General features: G+C 39.5%; 1 protein-coding gene across 1 annotated transcript; it reads right to left on the bottom strand.

Annotated features, from left to right (window-relative positions):
- Positions 1 to 612: 612 nt before the first annotated feature.
- KLF5 (KLF transcription factor 5) lies at positions 613 to 18,253 on the bottom strand. Its single transcript, XM_059042242.2, has 4 exons — positions 17,667 to 18,253; positions 14,410 to 15,283; positions 13,327 to 13,386; positions 613 to 2,438 (listed from the first exon to the last, which is right to left on the bottom strand). The coding sequence occupies exons 1-4, from the start codon at positions 17,916 to 17,918 to the stop codon at positions 2,260 to 2,262; spliced, it is 1,365 nt and encodes a 454-aa protein (XP_058898225.1). The 5' UTR covers positions 17,919 to 18,253; the 3' UTR covers positions 613 to 2,259.
- Between the last annotated feature and the right edge of the window lie 3,133 nt (positions 18,254 to 21,386).

The following is a 21,386-nucleotide window of genomic DNA, read 5'->3' as shown; positions in this document are numbered from 1 at the left end:
CTCCGAGGAGCAACTCTTGGCTTTTTTTATTGGAGATGGCATTAGAAACCAAAGTGTACTGTTGATAGTGGTTAAAATCAACGCAGTGTTCTTTTTTTTTTTTTGGCCACGCCGCTCGGTTTGCAGGATCTTTGTTTCCCAACCAGGGATCAAACCCAGGCCCCAACCCGGGCCCCTGCAGTGGAAGGGCAGAGTCCTAACCACTGGACCACCCGAAAATTCCCACTCTTTCTCTTTTAAAAAGGAAAAAAAAGTTAAAACCCCAATTCTTGTTTTGTTTGCCTGTGACAAAACTAGGATATATACAAGTTAGCTCCACAGTGTCTTCAACTAATGATTTTGAAAAGGTTAAAGTCAATATGTGTCTTGTGTAATGGCCAGAGGGGGGGCTAAAGAAATCAGCATTCATGAAGTATGCCTCCCTTGATACCTCCAATACTGTAAAAACAAATTCCTCTCTTTTGTCTTAAACAAAAGTAGATATTGGTTCAAAGTGGCAATTGTTTTTTTAATTAACTGCCCACATAAAACAGATCCTTGTACATAGCTATGAGAAAGGAATTTGTTCACTGTTTTTGCTATGGTAGGGGAAGAAGGCAGGCACAACATGAATCTTTTAGGCACTTTTTATTTTCCAAAAAAATTTGTCATTTATATATATAAACATCTCATTCTCTCAAAAAATTCTACAACTATACAGCTGTTTGCTCCATTATTTGCATAGGAAATGACCACAATACAAAAATAAGAGGGAAAAAGAAGCAAAACAGCAACCAACTTATGCTTTTCATGTAGGTATGTTTCCACGTATAAACATTTTGAAGCCTCTTACAAAATATTTACACCGTTTGTCACCTATTTACACGTTTTTAAGAGCAACTTTTCTAACAAACAAAACTATAATTTATCAAGTTATGAAAATTTTCTAAAAAATTTACTATATTACCACAAAATAAATAAAGATAAACAATATTTTAAAAACAAAATTAAATTTTCATTTCAATTAAGACCGCTTTTGGCATTTTGCTTATTCATTCTGCCCTTTGGTTGACAGCATCAGTGTCACATTACTATTTTATATTGCATATGTGTAGCACTTACTTCCTTAAGTTTTCAACATGTCATCTATAATTAAAGGCAGACACTGAGTCAGTATTAACAATAGATTAACTAAACTGCACTGTAATTTAGGTAAAATTACTGTGTCTCACTGTGTATTACATGCAAAGTCCACATAAACTGGCATTTAACGAACTGTACTGCACGAGCAAACATCTCGATATATGAAACCTGCATCATAAATTCCATGTTTCCATATACGAAAACTACATCATAAACTCAACATTGCCATGTGAAAACTACATAAGTTCGTCTTTTTAAAAAATGATACTGTTCAGCTTATTGTAAGAGGTTTAATTTTTGAATATTGTTAACTATCTTTTAGCTCTTGCGTTCACAATTCATATAAAATGTCGCTCATATTTAAAATAAACAATCTGATTTTAATCAGTGCATGAAATCTGCTTTTGAAGTTCATTTGAATGATTAGTATTTCTTCCCCCTAGAGAAGTGAATTTGGTAAGGTTTTAAAAGGTATCTTACCACAGGTTCTAAGTGTCAATGTATTCATGGTTATTTTCAAAAGATTTATGATTTTTCCCCAAAAGAATCTTAGAAAACGTGTAATAAACCTATAAAGCTGATTTGCATATTTACAAAATTTCTAAGAGCAAATATAGGCAACTCATATTTAAAAAAAAAAAAAACAACCCACATTTGTTCAATGGCTATTTGGAATTGCCAAGGTATGCTGCGCACCTCTAGAGAATTACCTAGTGTTGAAAAAACTCCTCTGATGTCAAGTAAAATCTTGACACACAATCCAGCCGACTTCCTGTGCCTGCCAACTGACTTGTTTACTAAACACTGTCACATTAAATGGTGGTGCTTTGGGAAGAACACTGCAAACACACCCTGCACCCCCGATCCGCACTGAGATGAGGCTGCCTGTCTGAGATGATTGGCATCTGCCTGGGTGAAGCCAGGTTACAGCAAGCATTCCAGATTCTGAAAAGGACCAAACACTTTGGTATTAATACAATGTATTCCCTGTTTTCTCAAATATACAAAATATACATTTCCAGTCTTTTGTTTTCGTTTTCATCTTTCTCTATATAGTTAAGTTTGTAGTTTAGAATTTTGCCAAGCGAGCGGAGGAGCGGTGGCAGGCGATAGGCGGGCGGCGGCGGCGGCGGCGGCTCAGTTCTGGTGCCTCTTCATGTGCAGGGCCAGGTGGTCCGAGCGGGAGAAGCTGCGGTTGCACACGCCGCACTGGAAGGGCTTGGCCCCCGTGTGCTTGCGGTAGTGCCGGGTCAGCTCGTCCGAGCGCGCGAACCTCCAGTCGCAGCCTTCCCAGGTGCACTTGTACGGCTTCTCACCTGCGCCAAGGGACCAAGAGGAGGAGGTGAAGGGGTGACTGGGAACACGGACACAGGCAGCACTGCCTGCTAAGGCGTTTCTCTCAAACTCATGCTCCAAGGAGGGAAGTGTGCGAATTCCTTGATGAGCTAAAAACCCCTCGAGTCATCTAGCGCAGAGAGTCACTGTTTTGCAGAAGAGCACGTAATTACAGAGAGAAAAAGTATTCTGTTCACCGATACTATAAACTTAATGGACCACAACTGAGATCCTTCACTTCAACAAAGTGGTCCTGAAAGTTTCTGAATTAGCCACACTGAAACTTCCAGCACGTAAGCCAGTTTGCTTGAACACATGGCTTTCCAATCTGGACTACTGGGCACTGGCTCTTTGAAATTCACTCCAGTACACATACATACACACCTTCCCATTTTTCAGACTGAAGCGAAACAAAGCTAGAAAAAAGATTAAAGTTGAACGGTGCTAAAGCTTTATGCATTTGCTATTTAGTAATTCCTCAACCAGATCAGAAAGTCTGGTACCGGTAACTTCACTTTGGTGAAGGGTCATGAAACAGCCATAATAATTCTAACATTTGCTGATAAATGCATTTAATTTTCCTCTGCAATGCATTGTGCCAAAAAGCAAAATTCACTCCACCAATGACGTGCCAAATACGTATTATATGCCAGGCACCGTCCTGAATGCTTAGGATAAAACAAAAATGCCTGACCTCATGGAGCTTGTATGTGTAACATAGAAAAGCCTCTAAATCAATCTTCCTGTTCTTTCACAGCTCTCTTCATTCACTTAAATAGTGAATTGATATCTGAGCCGCTGCCCTGCCCCCTGCAATCTGTATTATTCTTAATGTTGTCTAAAGTTTGCTGGTTGCTAAATCTTTCAAAACTACTCAATATTGGCAGCCCAAAAGGATTCTGCCTACAGTGGCACCCAAAGAAACTTCCGGATGGTCTGTCAAAGGCCTTTGCTACCCTTCACTCCAGACCAGCCTCTGACTTCATGCAATTGCCCTGCATCATTGCATATTTTTGATATACAAGTAAAATTAATGTCACCTTTGGGAAAAAAACGACTTGCTATTTATAAGGCAGTCGTAACTCCCAGTTTTAGAATTAATTAATCATATTTAATTAAGATCATGTATGCCTCTAAATAAATCCCCAAACCTAAGAACTTCTCACTGAGCATTCACCAGTAGTTCCTATATTTTTGCTTTATTTCGTTATAATTTTCCATGAGTTTGTTTAAGATGACAGTTTGTGAAGTCCATCTGCACATTAAAGTATCGCTGGCTCACTGCTGAGTTTATATGGATAGCATTTTAAAACTCTGAAGAGCCAAACTCCTAAATTCCTTAAAACATTTTCTTCGGCAAGGGAAGAGGTGCTTTGAACACTGGTTACTTAGTACCACAATGAAATCCAACTACCTTTCTGCCTGATTTAGCAGGATCATATTCAGGAAGTTGTAAGATGACTCAAGTGAGTCCAAATTTTAAAAGACATTGTTCACATCAACTGAGGTTTCCACAGCTCCTGGTTAATGTATTTTTGCTGTCCTGATAACCACTCTTGACTCCTAAACAAAATCCCACTAAGGACAAAGATGGAAGGGCCGAGCAGCCCTCTGAATTTTGTACCAGTCACTTCCCAGGAGATTCCCTTTCAACCCCTGTGGTGTGCACCCCTTAGCCACCCTTCGCCTCTCTCGTCTCCTCTGCCTCTGAGCCAAGACACAGATATTCTTTGTGTTTTTAAGTCCCTTTTAGGTTCCTACTGCTCCACTGAAAAAATGCACACCTCAATACCTGAAGTGTTTTTTTTCCCCCTCAAGAGTAAATTCAAAGAAAGCGCATATACTTAAACCTTTTGAGTAACAAGAAATAAACCACTTTTCTTTCACTTATATTCACATATAATCTGTTTAATACATAGAAACGTCTTATTGCCAGCTGTAAATGTAGCTATCACTCTTGTCGATGTAAATCAAACAGAAAAAAATTAACCTTTTGCACACAAGTGTTTGTTTTTGTTCCTCGTGAAAAATAAATCACAAAAACAAACCTGTTGGTTGAATACATTACTGTCATTTAATGGGAAGAGAAAGTTATTTCTGATGTCTGAGGCAAGGAAAAAAATTCCTAAAGTGCCCCAATTTTAAAAGAAGTCATTCTAGTCTTTTGAATTGAATAATTAAATGGCAAGAGAACTGAATTTTCAAAGTCTATTTAAGAAGCAAGGGACACTAGACTCTTTTTGTTCACTATTTTTACTGGCTAGGAAGCAATAAACTGCATCAGTATTTTTTAAAGTTTACTTTACTGATTGGTTGAAAAACGGTAGCCATGAAAATTCCTAAAACATTTGGGGTTTTGCTCTCAGTTTATATGTATCTATAGGTTATTCAGCCAAGAATACTACCACTGTCTGGACGTTAGTTATGGGGCCAGGGCTTTACCATAAAAGCAAGGACAACTATTCCCCACTGGAGGCAGTTTCTACGGGATTTGTTCAAGTGTCAACACCGCTCAAGTAAAACACTGGAGAGGAAACTGGTGCCCAATTTCTGGCCAAATAGCAGATTCAGGCCTTTCTTCCTCAGCCAGAAACACTATGCATAGTACTTCTGGGAAACCAAACTAACTTCCTTTAAGTTATTTCAACAAGATAGAGCTTTCAAAAGTTTAATTGGGTTTTTACAGAATCCCTTTCCAATACCACCAATTTAAAATATTTAGTTAAACTCTTTCAACATCAGCTGTATTCTTAAGTTCTCATGCTGTTAATGTGAAACTTTCCAAAAAGAAAAAAAAAAAAAAGTGACAAATTTGTACAGCATGTAAAACAAGCTTCATTCATCTCAAATAAAGTATGTACCTTCTCATTCTCTTTTAAAATTACTAGGACTATTCTACTAGAAATCCCTGATCTTTTAAAAAATTGTCAAGTTAAACATACATATGGTCCATACTGCTTAAGTCAATTAATGTTAAGCAAACACATTACCAGTAGAAGAAGGGAGCAGGCAGAAACAGACACTGAGCACATACTCCCAACTCAGGTACTTGTATTTCATTTATCCTCACAACACCTCCAGGAGTTAGAAGCAAAGTGATGAGCTCCATGTTCAGCGGCCTGGCCTGCCACTTCTCAATGTCCTGCTTACATCCTCCGTGAGCAAACACTAATACACACTCTGTATGAATGATTTAAGGAACACAAAGGTATTGTTCACCTTTATTTAAAGATTCTGAAGCCACTTGTGAAGGTCAGTTAATGACTAGCTTAATGGACTGACAGCAGGCCTGAGATCCCAGACTGTCTGAAGCACAGGACACACCCTGACTGAGCCACCCCTCGGTGGGCGGGAGACCTGTTTTTCAGGACCTGTGGAGTCCTGAGAGCTGTTCTATGCTGGGACTGACAACCCCCAAATATCACCTAATGATGGCTCTCTTTTACCCCAGGCTAAAGTGGGTTAGCAGAACATGCCTGTAAAGTATTTGAAAAGTCTTTAGCGATGTTTTTGTCTTCTGTTGAATAGATTAAGAAATGACTTTTGAATCTACCACAATAGAATGGGAAAAGTTTCTCTGCTCTGCTGAACATATTCAATAGACTCACACCAAGGCCTTTCCCTCGAATGTTCTACACAGATTCTTCTAACAAAAGAAAAATATGACAGATGGCAATATTTATCTTACAACAGTTATTTTAGGTAACTTTTCTGTTACGGCGAATTTGTGTACCTGGTTTCCTTCCTGATGGCTAAAAAATAAATCCAATCAATTATATTTGATAGAGGCCCCAAATCATCAAAATTAAAGTCAATGTTTAGTAAAGGAGAGTATAACCTGTACTGATGAGTGTAACCTGTACCAAGTGACTTGCAAAACACAACGAGTAAGACTTGGTCTCTGGCCTCAAAGAGCTTAACATCCATATTCTATTCTGCCTGTTCAAGTGGAATAGAATAATTTCAAGAGTCAATACTTAAGCTTAATTCTTAGAACTTGAGTCCTTGATGCTCAAAATGAGCTCTTATTTAAGGAGGAAAATATTTTCATGCAATTCAAGAATAATTAGAACTTTTCCCATTGTTAGCGACTTAAGGAATTTAGAGCTGAAACAGTATACATTCTACTAAAAGGATAAAAAAAAAGCTTTAATCCCAAGATTAAATAAACTCATAGGGAAATGTTAGCTATCTTAAAAAACAGATAAAGCAAGACGATTTGGGTTCATTCATTCATATTTCTATATATCTATGTCAGTAATTTTCCATTAAAAATCTTTTTATTAAAGGTCATTGCAGAACATCTCCTACACCTGGCAAGAGAAGGGTAGGCAGTTCATTTCAAAGATCTGTATTACCAGGATTTGCAAAATGCACCTAATGTTTACTAGATATAGTATCCCTGTCGATAATGTACTCACTTTAAGGAGGCTAATTAAAAGGATATATTAAGAAATTCCCTTCTTTCTCCCCGTGTGTGTATCTTTAAAATCGGACTCACCTGATTCCTTCTAGAAAACCTCTGAACAGTCCAAGAGAAATCATTCCACTTCTCTGTATCGCCATCATCACTTAAATGTGATTTAAATGACTGATTTACACTGGCACAGATATTGCTGAATGAAGGCTTCAAATAGCTGTATGTTGCCTCCTTCTTAACTAGCCGTGTAAGTTCCTCAAAGGCAGAGACTGTCTTCTATTGCCTCACTTCTCCTCATGCACCTTTGGTTAATCATGTTTGGCCCAAGGCTGACCTGACCAACACGGGAGTTTTCATTCACGAAAAGGAGAGAAGGTAAAAGAGACAGGAGAGCATCTAGTGTGAGGCCACCATATTGTGTCTTTTTTTCTACGAACCCACCTGCAGCAGGGCTTTGCTGAGGACCACTGAGTGTAATCTGACTAAATGTACATTTAGGCGAGAACCTTACTTTTAGCCTCTTCAGGACATGTTCACAATCAGTTGATTAGCCATCCTGAAGTTGTCCAAGGATAAATCAACTATGTAAACGAGCTTTCTTTTCCAGAACTGGACTGGATTTGATGAAAACCAAGCAGTTGTGGAGCCCCTAGTGCTGGCCAAAGGCAGCCAGGGAACTGCCACACCTGAAGGGGACCCAGGGGTGGGCGTGATATCCTGGGTGACAGGATATCTCTACCCCAGCAGCACCAATCTCTAGGCACCTAAGCTCCTCTCTGCTACTACTCCTAAGGGTTCTGGACAAAAACATCCTCTATCATTGATAGTGTGAATGAAATACCAATTCCCGAGTCTCCCGACAGAAAGACAACATTCAGATTCACCTTCTTCTAATAAGAGCCCAAACCGAATTTTTTTTTTAAAAAAGCAAAGTTTTGGTGAAATATTTTACCTTCTCCTTTTTAACCAAAATAGAAAAATTCTATGTTTTCATTTTTCTAGCACTGAATGAGTACTAGATATCCCTTCCTTTAATTTGCACTTAACGTGGTTACCTTGACCTGCAGATTCTTCCCAACTCTTAAAAGTTTATATTTAGAGTCAAAAGTATTTTCTTTTGCCCCGATGTTTTTTAATGAAAGATACCTATGGTGTACTTCTAAAACAGTAACTCACCCTTAATCAGAGTTGTTAGAGGTCCTTGAATATAAATAATACTGGCTGACAGAATAGGAATGCTGCTAGAGACACTTACTGAAGTAGGACATTACTTTGTTTCTAATCTTTCACCTGAAAAGATGTAGCTCATCAAGTCAACAACTATTACATTCTATAGAACTAAAAATATCTGCCAAAGTAAAAACCTTTGGTGATTAAACCATTACTTTAAAAAAAACTACATTCTCACTACCTTCACAGCTAACTGTTTCTGTCTCAACTTCAGCAATTCTATTTAATCCATCTATGAATCACCTTCTCCCACTAATTTATAAAAACAAAAGGAAGAGGAGATTCTCTTTGGATCCTCCACAAGATCAGTCAAAAACTTTTACTTCATCAAATTATACTTCTTAACCTTCCATAAGCTTTATCATCTCAAAACAATGTTTAATCAATTTCCTATGTAAATGTTTTTCGGATGAAAGAACAAGTCCCAGAAGCAAAGTTTAATCTTCCCAGTGAGTCATTAAAAAGAAATTGTTTCTAAGCTTTCAAGCTCATAAATACCTTTCCAGGGGTCTGAACCAGAGAATCTCTTTAAGCCACTATTTTTTTTTTTTTTTTTACATTAACTTGAAATTGTCAATATAGAAAATAAATTTCAAAGCTGCAAACAAAAATAATTTAAGAACGTTTAACTAGTAACATATAACACAGGATAAATGTGATACTTTTTCCTGCAGAGTTTTCAAATATAGACTCAAAAAAAAAAAATCACTGAGTACTAAATAATTTCATCCTGCAAAACTTCTTCATCTCTACAAATAACACAGGTTACACATTTAACCAATATTGATCTCTAGATCCAAACTGCATGATCTCCACTAAGGCCATATATACAATCATATGCTGATTTTAGCTCTAAATCATTTTCTAAGGAAATGAAGTCCTTCCTATATTTTTTAAGTGTTTTACCACTTCCCACAGTTCCACAAAAGGAGTAACTCTTGCTCAGAACATTATGAATGTTTTCTATTTGTGGGGAAGTGCTACAAATCAAAATACCTTTATTATCAACATGGTCAGTATTTTAAAATAAAAATCCATACCTAATATATTTAATGGATAGTAAGTGTAGAGCAAGGAACTAGACGGGAATTTATACCCAAGGATTTTTTAGTACCCAAACTGAAACTAAAATCAATGCTTAGCAATAGATCTCTAGCAGAGATTCTGTATTTTAAAGTATACGTGGTAACATCTTAATGTAAATGTCATTAGAAAAGTGTTCTACAGAGCAAGTAAGGCAGAACGTAGGAATTTAGTCCCTTTACAAGTAGGCTTGGGCTCAAAATCTTTCCAAGGCTTACTGTGAAATTCTTTCTTAAACAAGGAATCCCAAATACAGCTCACTGTGGGATTCTAACAGGATAGCGCTTCACCCACAGTCCATTCTGCGTTATGTTATTTATGTTTCCATTTCTTTTGTGGGGTGTTTCCAACGGTCCTTTTCCTGTGCTGCTCAGACTCTGCACAAATGCTAATTTTCTGCCCTGCTCCAGACAGCTGACAAATGACCTTAAAATGTTACCATACCCTCTTTTCCCAACTGCTTTAGTATATACTCTAGGGTTAAGTGCAGAGCCATACATGTGACTAAAACCACTCAGATTTCAAACATTTGTATTCAGAGCTCACTATTTACTTTGTCAGAACTCTTTATTTGGAAAGTAAGTACTTTTTACTAATGTGTAAACACAATTTTCAAAGAAATTTCCACACTCAATGTAAAAGCAGCATTTTAACTTATGGTATATACTCTTAGGCATGCTAAGAAACCAGTATCAGATGATGAGAAATTTTTTCAATTTCTTGCAAATTTTTCTTTGTTATATATAGTCTTAACTTTTTCCTATATTTGGGCCCCAAGCCTGTGCTCAGAAGTTTTTAAAATCTTCACTACGAAATTAAAGACAGTAAGATGTATGAGCAGAAACAACTATACTGCTGGTTGCAGCAAAATATTCTTTTTGATTTATGAATCAGTTTAACAGTCACCTTGATTTGTAAGGGCAGAATGGTATGTGAATCTCTTTTTTAAAAAGGTGCTTGGGAGCAGCTTTCAAATGATGGCAATGGGTAAAGCCCCTCCTTGTACACGTCATGAGGCTTACACAGATTTCAGTAGAATGTTCGAATTTAAATGCTGTTAAAAGTGCAAATATAATTTTATTTGCAAATATACACTTCTTGACAATGTCGCCTAGAAGCAGCCATAATTATTTCTAACCAGAGGCATGACATGTATATACACACACTACAAATAACACACAAACACCCCTACACACGTTTAAGGGTACCCTTATAGGCTTATAAGTATGGTACCACATGTATATAAAGACGTAGCATGCTTTTAAGTGAAATAGTTTTTTTCCTAGAATAGAGGAAACATCCTTTTCAGGTATTTTGTCTACCCATATAAAGATAGAACTTTTTATTATTTGCATATTCCTTCTGAATAAAGAGATCAAAGTGTATACTTAGAAAAACTTGAATGCTATGAGACTTCTGGTTCAAGAAACTGATTATTTTCTACTCTTTCATCCCAAATTTTTTTTAAAAGGTCTTGTTTTGGAAGGACTATTTCCTCATGTTCAATTTTTAAGTCAAGAAGCATTTGCAATCTAAAAATCCAGAATATGCAATTAAATAGAACTCAGGCATAAGCTGTTTTAATTGCTTAAATCATTTTAAAAACATAAGGTAACTTGACATTCTAAAGCAATCACAATTATATTCCAAAGAAATCCTAGGGTCCTTCACATTCTGCCTGCAGAATGGCAATCATTTAAAAAGTCATTTTTTATTTTTGATAGCAAAAACAAGATCGATCTTCCCATATAAATTGTTTTTAAAGTTCCCTAACAAATTGTCAGGGGAGGTGGGTGGGCAGGGGGTGGGTGGGAGACAGAAAGAAAACAAAAATCTATTACATGAGAGCAGATACTTAGAAGTACCCGGGGCCTTTAAAGGAAGAAGAAGGGAAAAAAAAGACTTCGCTGGTTTCAGATACATTCATTAAAAAACAACAGGCAGGGTGGGGAGGATGCAATGAGAGAGCACAGGTAATTTTCAAAGGCATTGTCTAGAAACTAGAAATGAGGAGAAAACAACCTCAATGCTCTATGATTACCCAAGAACGGGTTTAGCCAGATGAACAAGTCTGCTACAAACCCTCCCCAAGGCATCTGAAAGGCTATCAAACAAAACTTTATTAAACTGGATTACAGGGTCTCACTCATCAGATGTCGATGGCCACACATTTATGATCTGGTGAAAAAGTCGATGCGTGGGACCCAAACTAGGTCTACATCTTCTTTTCAGTTGTTTTTTGTTTTTTAAAGTGCGAGCATTGTTAAGACAACCCACTATTAAATTTCTCTGCCAGCAGGTCAAGTTCCAGAATCCTAGGTATAAGCATTCAGAGCACTAAACCCTGACAGGGGTTGCAAGGTCATTTAGATATGCTCTGACTGCATCCCTGCAATAAGCAGTTGATTACATCGTTATATAGTATCGCCCTCCTCTTTTATTAGGAGACTTTAACCTCAGGAGAAACTTGTTCCCTCCTTTCTATCTCCTGTTTCAAGGACTTTCAAAGGAAAATAAAACAATCGTTCAAAAGTTTTTAAGTTATTTCCTCTTCTCCTTAATCAAAATTCAAGTAAAAACCCATTTTCAATGTTTCCTTAACATATAACACATAAAGGATAGTTTAGTATTTCTATAGGGAATGTTTTCATGGCCTTGTCATATGTATTCTGAAAACTTCAGATGGAGTTTATATGCTTAATGGCTGTTTGTTTAACTATAAATATAACTTCTACTTTGGGCTGCTGAGGTAGGATCTTTCCTTTTACATAATCAATCTGTCTCTATCTAAAAACTTTGGGCCGAATTAACCCATTGGTTTCACTGATAAATACATGAGATGTCTTTTCTTTAAAAGCAATTGCTCAGAAAGCCCTGGAATCTACACCACATTGTCGCCAACACTATTCAGATTTGAAGTAGTATTTATCACTGGGATATCAAGCAATACTTCCTAATGTGCATACAAAATGTCTGCAGCCATATTCCTCTTAGAGCTCTATTTCAGCACTGACCTTTGTTCAAAGGCTTTTACTTTTTAATGCAGCAGTTAAGAGATAACTGTTTCATTTATCAAAACTCAATTTCCATAGTAACATCTAGCCTGGGGAGATTCAAGTCCTTACACTAATCCAACAACCCATTCAAAGGAACTGTTGAATACTTTGGTTTCCATAGCAATGATGGAATAAAACATTTTGCTAGGTCATTGCTTTTATTACCAAACTTATTCTCTGAACTTTAGGTTAAAGCTGCATTTACTGAGAGGAAAAAAAAAACAACCATCACTTTGTATAGGTTCCTCCCTTCAGGGCTATCCTTTTAAGAAAATCACGAACAGTAACCATCTATGTATTTGCAAATACTTTGGGTACTTGGAGGCTTTTACAGCTTGCCACCTAGTTTCATCCTCAAATGAGCTCTGATGTAAAGTTTTAAAGTGAAAAAGCATTTTTAAATGATTGTTTAGATCTGACAAGATATGTATTCATAAAATTATAGGGGCTAAACATGTTAAACACGGATGAGATATAAGCTAGAATAAGGATAAAGTCTCTCTGATGTATAAAATACGGGCTGGGGAAGGATGTAGAGTAACTTTGAAACCACAACCCCAGTTTTGCCTGATTTTAATACTCTGCAATTTCGACCCTACCTTTCACCAAGCACGGAAAACATGCTAAACGCAGATATTTTAGGTTAAGGTGAAACTAAAGATAATGTATTCAGCAGTTATGCTTTACATGCTAAATAGAAAAGGTTTTAGTGTTTGATATAGCTTTATAGAAGCCAACTGATTTGCTGCAGAGGTTTTTTCCTTCAAGATAGGAATAGCAATGCCATTAAAGTTTTAAAATCCATTAGTAAACATCTTTGTTTATGTTTACGAGCAATTAATTCTATGTGAGGTGACAGGGCAAGGCCTTAGTGAGGGAACGTCAGCCTTCCTGGAACCAAACTTTTTCACTGAACTGAATTTTGAGCCAAGCCAGGGCTGAAAAGGTAGGCCATTAAAAAATAAAAGTTGAAGAAAGAAAGAAGAAAGAAGAGATCAAACCACGTGTTGGCTTTTAAAGGATGAATACCACTTAATACTGTTTACACAACTCACAGAATTAACAAGAAAATTAACATACCAGTATGAGTCCTCAGATGAGCTTTTAAATGAGAAGATTTTGTATAAACTTTTGTGCAGCCTAAAATAAAGGAGAAGAACAGCGTGTCATTCTGGAGATCCTTTTGCAATCTTTACAACATTTGATGATTCGGTGTTTAAAATCTGGCTTTACAGAAGAAATATCTCACGCAAGGAGGTATTTGAAACTTCAATTTTAAGAGATGTCTTAAAGCGTACTCCCCTATTACCTGATTAAAGGTATAATGTGATTAGCTTTATGTATCACTTTAGCAGAAAGAGAGCAGGCAATCAAGCCAAGCTACAAATGGGAAATTTGTGCTTATACCAGTAGGTGCTTTATACTAGTATAAAGCCATACTTTATACTTCAGTGATCATACTTCAGTGATTTAAAAAATTTTAATGGCTCAAGAGCTGACAATGTTAAACCATTATCCAAGATGACTGCAATTTTCTGTACTCCCACATTTCTTGTTTTTTCATTTAGTATGTCATGCCATATCATGTATAATTAATTATACCCTGTATTAATCATAAACTAGCTTATGCCAGCAACTTGTAGATATATTCCTAATCGTCATCAATTTATATTTTGGGCCACATATCTCATTCAAGAATGAGTGTATGTTCACAGGCTATCAGAACCAACCTTGAAATCTATTCTGTAGATAGTCGTGTCCTGTAGCAAAACCTACTCTTCAATCCCACCCCTTATTTTCCCCTACCTTAGTTAAGTAATCCCTTTTCAGGGTACTTAATGTAGAATTAAGAACTCCAATTTAGATTGCTATGGTAAACAAAGAAAATGTGGCGAGACTCTAACGTATATAATACTAAAGAGAAAAAAGTCCAAGGTAACCTTTTTTTCCCAAATATTCCAGACTTTCTAACACATCACATAAATACTAGGTAACTAAACGGTTACAAACTTGGGTAAGGCACAGAGACTGGGATGCAACAAGAACAGAGTAGGTGAATTTTTTTTTTTTATTGTTAAGCACTACTCTCCCGTGTAAAAAGGCACACACACAAACACACACTAAATACACCTATCGATGCTTCAACCAGGTAGGATCACATACCCGGATAATCGCAGTAGTGGATGCGTCGTTTCTCCAAATCGGGGTTACTCCTTCTATTGTATCTGACAGGCTGGATGTTTTGCGAAGTAACCGGCAGGGTGGCAGGTAAATTTGGATTATGAATTGCCAGTTTAGAAGCAATTGTAGCAGCATAGGATGGAGGTGGGGTTAAATTCTGGAGCATCTCTGCTTGTCTATCTGGACTTCCAGGCTCTGAGCTTGGTGGTGACGGGGGGAAGTAAGTGGCCTGCTGGGAAAGAAACTGACTTGGCATGGGGTATGTGCAAGGGGGCATGCTCTGGAATTGCTTCATGGCAGTCTGCGGGACGGCAGAGGTGTGAGTGTTAAGACCCGCCATGGCGGCCGACACTGAAACATTAAGAGTGTCCATCACTGCTGTCTGGTTTGTAGAACTGGGCATATCTAGATCCGGTGTATTCAGGAGCTGGTACAGGTGGCCCTGCTGGGGAGGGACAGAAAGATGAAGGTCTGGTGTAGGAAGTTCTTGTTTGATGAAAATATTGTTCACCTCTGGAGCTGCGGTCTGGTGGGAGCTGAATATACTGGTGAACTCAGGGAGGGCCTGGGTCGGGGCCGGAGGAGGGGCTGTCGTTTCACTCTGGTGGCTGAAAATGGTAACAGGTTCTGTCTTGATGTGTGTTACGCACGGTCTCTGGGATTTGTAGAGGCCAGTTCTCAGGTGAGTGATGTCGGGGAGGAAGACGTTCATGTTGATACTGTAAGGTAACCCTTCACTGTCAGTGAAGAACTGGTCTACGACTGAGGCACTGTCTCGTCTATACTTTTTATGCTCTGGAATTATAGAAACTGGAGGAAGCTGAGGTGTCAGATACTTCTCCATTTCACATCTTGTCTAAAAAAGAAGAGATACAAACATGTATAATCCACCCAATTCATCATCTCAGGAAGGACAAACTGTGCTTACTAAAAATTCACCCAAACAATCCTTATGAAAAGTACTTAAGGCAAACTCCTAAATGTTGCTTATAAACCTATCAGGTTTATTTGTCAATTGTGTAACAAAATGGTTCACCAAAAACTTACGAAACTGTGTTTAACAAGTATTTGGTAAAATAGCCCCCAATCAACCCCAGATAAAAAGTGAAAGAGACAAACCAAGAAGAAAAAGGAAGCAAACAGAAAAAATATTCCTTTCTGATGCAATAATAAAGTATACTTTATCATCACTCACGTACAAGCAGGGTTCCCTGCCCCATTACATTTAAGTTTGCAACTGAAATACAGTATTGTAATATGGCCAAACTACCTTGATTCTGTTCATGTCATACAGGTAAATTCAGTGTTTAAAAAACAGAAAGAAAAAAAAAAAAAAACCAGCAAACCTTAACCATAATATTGCAAAGTTTCCCTCTCTCTTTTTTTTTTTGCTTGGGTAGATATTGTTAAAATATCTAATATAAAACATATTCCTTGGCTATTTCAGTGCCTTTTCCATTTTATAGTTCAGTGGAAACTTAAATACAATGTCTTGAGCAAAACATAGTATCCACTGAAAGAACAAACCAACTTCACCCTTCACCATTTGATCTAAATGTTGATTTTAATCAGAAGATTCTGTAATTGGTTAATATGATAATGAAATGTTCCTATTCATATCCCTATCTAAAACAGATCTTTAATCACCTAGGGGAAAACCATTCCCCTGGTAGAGTGGTGCTAAGGGGCCCGTGGGTGGGGAGAAGCTGCCTGTCGCCAGCACAGTCATCAGGCCAAAGATTTATCGTGTGTTCCTCAGTGGGCCAATGCTACATTCCCCCTCACTCTGTAAAAAGCTCAGTCATCCTTACCCTCTTGTGTCTTCTAAGCAGCAAACTGACAAATAACCAAATCATTTTAAAATGGTTATTTTTTTTTTTTTTTTTAGGACGCAACCCAGCTTGTAACTGGTCTCCTCCGTCTTTTACAGCTATCGTCTTTCCTGGTATAACATAAACTTCTACAATTTTTTACACTGAAAGGAAATTTCAACAGAAAAAAAACACAAACACACACAAAACACCCCAAACTAGATGCTCATAGAACGATCAACCGCGGCATCCTAACCAGTGAATAATACAAAAAATAATCAGTTTTTGCTACCACTTAATTTCAAGTGTTTCAAATCAGACCCCGAATCATTCGGTGTGGATATAGACCGTGTTTCCCGCATAGACACGATTTAAAAATAAAAATTAACGCTCTGGTCTTGTGAGTCACTTCTCTGACAAATGCCACTGCCCTTTCACAGCACCGCGACACTCGCAGACACCCCGGAGCAGGAGGTGGGTAGCAAATACACAGTGTACCAAGGGGCTACTAAATGAGGCGTCTTGAAATAAACCGAACTAAACCCTTTCGTGCACTTCGCTCCCATGGTGGTTAGTGGTTTCTGATTTTAGCTCTTCCAGCTGTTTGCATGTGGGTATGTTTCCAATTTTTTTTTTTTTTTTCCTTGGGACAGGCTAAAAGTCCCGGGAAGTTTTTTCTGGGCTATATGACTCCCTGCGTGGGCGAAAGAAACAGGCGGTTGCTCTAATTCGGCTGCCGGGCAAGTGTAAAAGCCAACTGCCAGCTTTCATCGAGGCTCCATGAGGAAATTTACGCGCACATGAAGAAACCAACAACCCCCGGTCTTTCTTTGTCTTTCTTTTTAAGGAAAAATAAGGGCTCCAACACCACCTTAGCTTTTCCAACTCCCGGTTTCCCAAAGGCAGCCCTACGAGAGCGTCTAAAGCAGGTTGCACCAAGGGATATGAAACTAGCACCCCGAGGGGCCTCCCTCCAGCACCCCGATTTGCGTTTCCACTGAACCCGGGACGGCGTGGGACGGGAGTGGGTAGGGGAGAGTCGAAGACCGGGGCAGCGGCAGGAGGCGGGGTTAAGAGGACACGCGGAATCGAAGGGAAGTAGGGCGTGAGGTACGAGGTTTCATCCCCCGGGTGGAAGAAAAACAACTAAGGTGCGCGTGAGCACCAGTTCCCTCCTTAACCTTTCCCGGACAGAGCTGCCAGGGCAGATTCCCCTTGGACCCTCCCCTTCAGGTCCCCCCACCTTCTCCCGGCGAAAAGCGAGTGCCCGGCCGGGAGGGCAGGGCGGGGCTGCCCCCCAGACCCGGGCCGCGGTGCGCCCCGACGCGCGCCCCAGCCTGGAGCGGCCCCTGTCGCCCGCGCGTCGCAGCGGCGGGACACGCCCGAGTCCCGGGAGGGAGGCGGAGGGAGGGGAGCAGCTCTTCCTACCTGGACCAGCTCCTCGGCTGGCAGTCTCGGGCCGGCGGCGGCCGGCGGCGCCGGCTGCGGCGGCGCGGGCTGCGCCTGCGGGTGGTGATGCGAATGCTTCAGCTCGTCGCCGGGGAAGAGCGCCGCGTCGCGGGCCGGGTTCGCGGCGCCCAGCACGGGCTTGAGCTGAGCGAACACGGGCTCGTCCTGCGGGGCCGGCGGCTGGGGCATGGGTCCCAGGCGGGCGCTCATGGTCAGCACCCGCGTAGCCATGGGAACTCGGGGGTCGGCTCCGGGCGCGGGGTGCGAGTTGAGCGAGCTTCCCACGTCGCCCACGCTGGCTCAGGCCGGCGAGCTCGGCGCGGGGCGGCGGGCGGAGGAGGGGAGGCTCCGGGCGTACCCCTCAACTCACAGCAGGCGCGGTTTTTGAAGGCGCGCACGAAAACCCAAACTCTTCCGCTACGCCTCGCGTGAACGCCGATGTCCTCCGGGCGACCACTTTCTCCCGCCCCGCCCCACCACGCTCCCTCGCTCCTCCGGAGCCCGCTCCCGCCACTGCCGGTGTCCCAGAAAGAGCTGCTAGCGCGCGTACCTACCCCGCGACTACTGACACTTGACGCCCGCCTCTATTTTACCCAACTCTGGGGGGGCGGGGCCCAGCGGCAAGACTGGCAGCGCTCCGGCGAATCGCGACGCCCCGAGTCTGGCCGGGCCGGAGCGACTAGCCTATGAGGAAGGAGAAGCTTGCCCAGAGCTCCGCCTCCGCCGGGCGGACCGCACCCCTCTCGGGCCACGAGCTTCGCGCGCAGGGCGGCCGCGCAGTTTGTACACAACTTCTCTGACAGATTGGGCTGGCGGAGCTGGGGGCGGAGGAAGGAAAGAAGCGGGTGGAATCTGGGGAAGAGAGGGAATTCGGGTGGAGACGTGGAGGAAGATCTCTACGGACTGTTCTCTGCCAGGATTAGAGAGAAAAAAGAGTTTTGCAGGTCTTAGGTGTTGTGCAAGGACCTGAAACCCACAAGCTGAAAACTAGAAGGCAGCTAGGTGCGGACGCTAGGGTTTTGGAGAGTTTTGTTTAATGAGCGTGTATTTTTAAATATACAAAATGTACTTTCTTTAGCGCAGAACTAGGGGCGGTGTGATAAATTTAAAAACAGCTCTTGTCTCTGTGTATCTTTAGCAGTGAATATATCCATTTAGCAAAGCAAATTTGGAATGTCCTGAATAAAAGTTTTAATGGCAAGTATTTTTTTAAGTCCTTACATAAAAGCTTGGTTTTTTTTTCCTACAATATTTAAATGGGTAGGAGTAGTTTTCACACACATTTCAACCTCGTATCCGCGTATGGAGAGGAGGGGGATGGGTCATATGAATTTTAAAGTTTTTAATATTTACACTGTTGATTCTAGCCAAAGCATGCAATCTAATTTAAGCACTGACGACTAGATGAAACGTATTTAAATAGACATTACATCTTTGACTTATTTTTGCTACCACTGTGTGTTCAAAAACTGGAGTTTAATATTTACAAAACAGAAACATAGCACATTTACCTTTCACCATGGCACCTACTCCTACGAAAAGGCAACCAAAGAAGCCACAAACGCTAGACAGGCAGCAGCTCTGAAAACTGGGAATCCAAATTTGTAGGAAAGTAATAGCCAAAATATATCACTGTCCATTGACTGTGTTATAATGGGAAGGTGAATTTTTGCCAGCAATCACCTAAGGAAAGCACTTTCCTTAATCCTTAATGTTCTTGTACATGATTTTTATCTGGCTTATTGGGAAGCCATAACAAATACACGGAAATAAAAATGCCTGGAATATTACTACATATGTGTATATATGGTGACAGAACACTATACCATTAGACATTTTTACATATACAATATCACTTCACAGTAAGGCAGCTTTTACAAAAAAAGAGTTCTTAGGAAAATGTTCTCTTCAAGAAGTGAATCTAACAGAGATAGGGATCTCATTTCAGTGTGTAGATTAAAAAAGTTTATATACACAGTGTTACAGTGTTTATTTATTATTAGAAAACATAAAATTATGCTGTAAAATATATTTTTTCTCTTTTTCATTCCGTTCTTGTTAATGATTCATTTTTAGAGCTGTGATCACTGATTTCAGAGAATGGTTGACGACTACTTTATGTTACCAAAGTATTATTTAATGTGTTTTGGCAAATTTTTTTCTAAGCAGTCTCACACCATCCACCTTCACCTTTAAAAAGCCGCCCTGATTTTCTCTGATATTGAACCCAATTATATAATTAAATAATTTAGAAACAGATTATAGAATTGGTATGGGATTTAATGTAACTTTAAAAAAAATTGAACCTTGTAAGATTTTTAGTACTTAATGCTGATAACATGATCAACCTGTGTGATATAGATAACTCAATAGAATTTTGTATTCTTTTTAACTTTAAATCTAACTTAGATTTGATACAAGTTGGTATCTATTTATATTTTAATTTGCTTTTAAACCTGTCTAGACCTTTCCTTTTGTCTCTTTTTTTTTTTAACCAGAGAGTTGACGGCCTGTTATTTCAACCTAAGCTTTTGTTGCAATAAAATCCAGTTATTTGACTGGAAATATTTCTACATTTCACACCATTTTTTAACGTGCTTTCATTTACAAAAGCGTTTCCAATGCAAAAAAGAAAAAAGCTATTTGATAAACTTTTAATAAGATATTTTTCTAGTCCTTTAAATTTTTTTTCATATTTCCACCTTTCTTAATGAATGCAGATATGAACCTAGCTATGGTTGGGCTCAAAACATATTTACAGCAGAAAAGCTGAATACAATCTTTTTTGCTCAAATACAGTAGCATTTATTTAAATTTCATTCCTGACATAAGGGTTCAAGAAATTGGGCTACCACTTTTAAGTAATAGTTTCTCTGAAATACCCAGGTCTGCAGTCTCACAGAAAATAAATAGCTTAGCACTGTACAGTAGTACGGAAATTGGAAAGAAATCCTTTTCTGAGACATTTGCCATGCGGTTCTGAACATATAAAAGACATGTTCAACCAAGCTTACTTGCTGTTGCTGTGAACACAAATGGTCCAGCTGCAAACCTGCTTCACTGACTTAGCCAAAAGGGTTAAAACTTGATAAATATTTTTCAAATGTTCCAGGTTCTGCATTGGCGTGAAGCCAGACAGTGTGAATGGACAGATACTCAATTACTTTGAACTTTCTAGTTCTTTGCATTCCTTCCTGCTTAGTAGTGCTGTACCATGAGGGAAGATAGGAGAAAACAAAAAACAAATGTCAGGTTTCAAAAATCAATTAGTGGCCTGGCAGTGGTGTGTTAACTGAACTGTGCCAAAACAGAGAATTCGGAGGGAAAGAAAGAAGAAAAGTTGAGTAGTCAAGTTAGGTAGGAGGGTAAGCACAGAAGCAGTGTGCATGCTTGAGTCGTTAGTCACTGGGCAACACAGATTTAGTCTTAGAATAAACCCTAAGTGTCACTATCTTTACGGGAATAAATACTCTTGAATGTGCGGAGGCTGAATAGGCATTCAACGATGGGGGAGGGGGAGGTTTGAAGGAGGCAGTGGAAAAAAATGGTTAAATAGCTTCTGAATGATGAGATGTGAGAAATATGAAGCTATCACTAGGGCAATGTTCATAGGAAGACACGGCAAAAGAAATATCTGTATTCAGTTGTTTGGCCGACACGTCACGGAGAGCTTGAAATTAAGGGATCTAGAGTATTTTT

Source organism: Kogia breviceps, chromosome 16 (assembly GCF_026419965.1).
Source record: "Kogia breviceps isolate mKogBre1 chromosome 16, mKogBre1 haplotype 1, whole genome shotgun sequence".
Classification (NCBI taxonomy): Eukaryota; Metazoa; Chordata; class Mammalia; order Artiodactyla; family Physeteridae; genus Kogia; species Kogia breviceps.
Note: the sequence above shows the minus strand (reverse complement) of the source record. Positions and strands in the feature narration are given on the sequence as shown.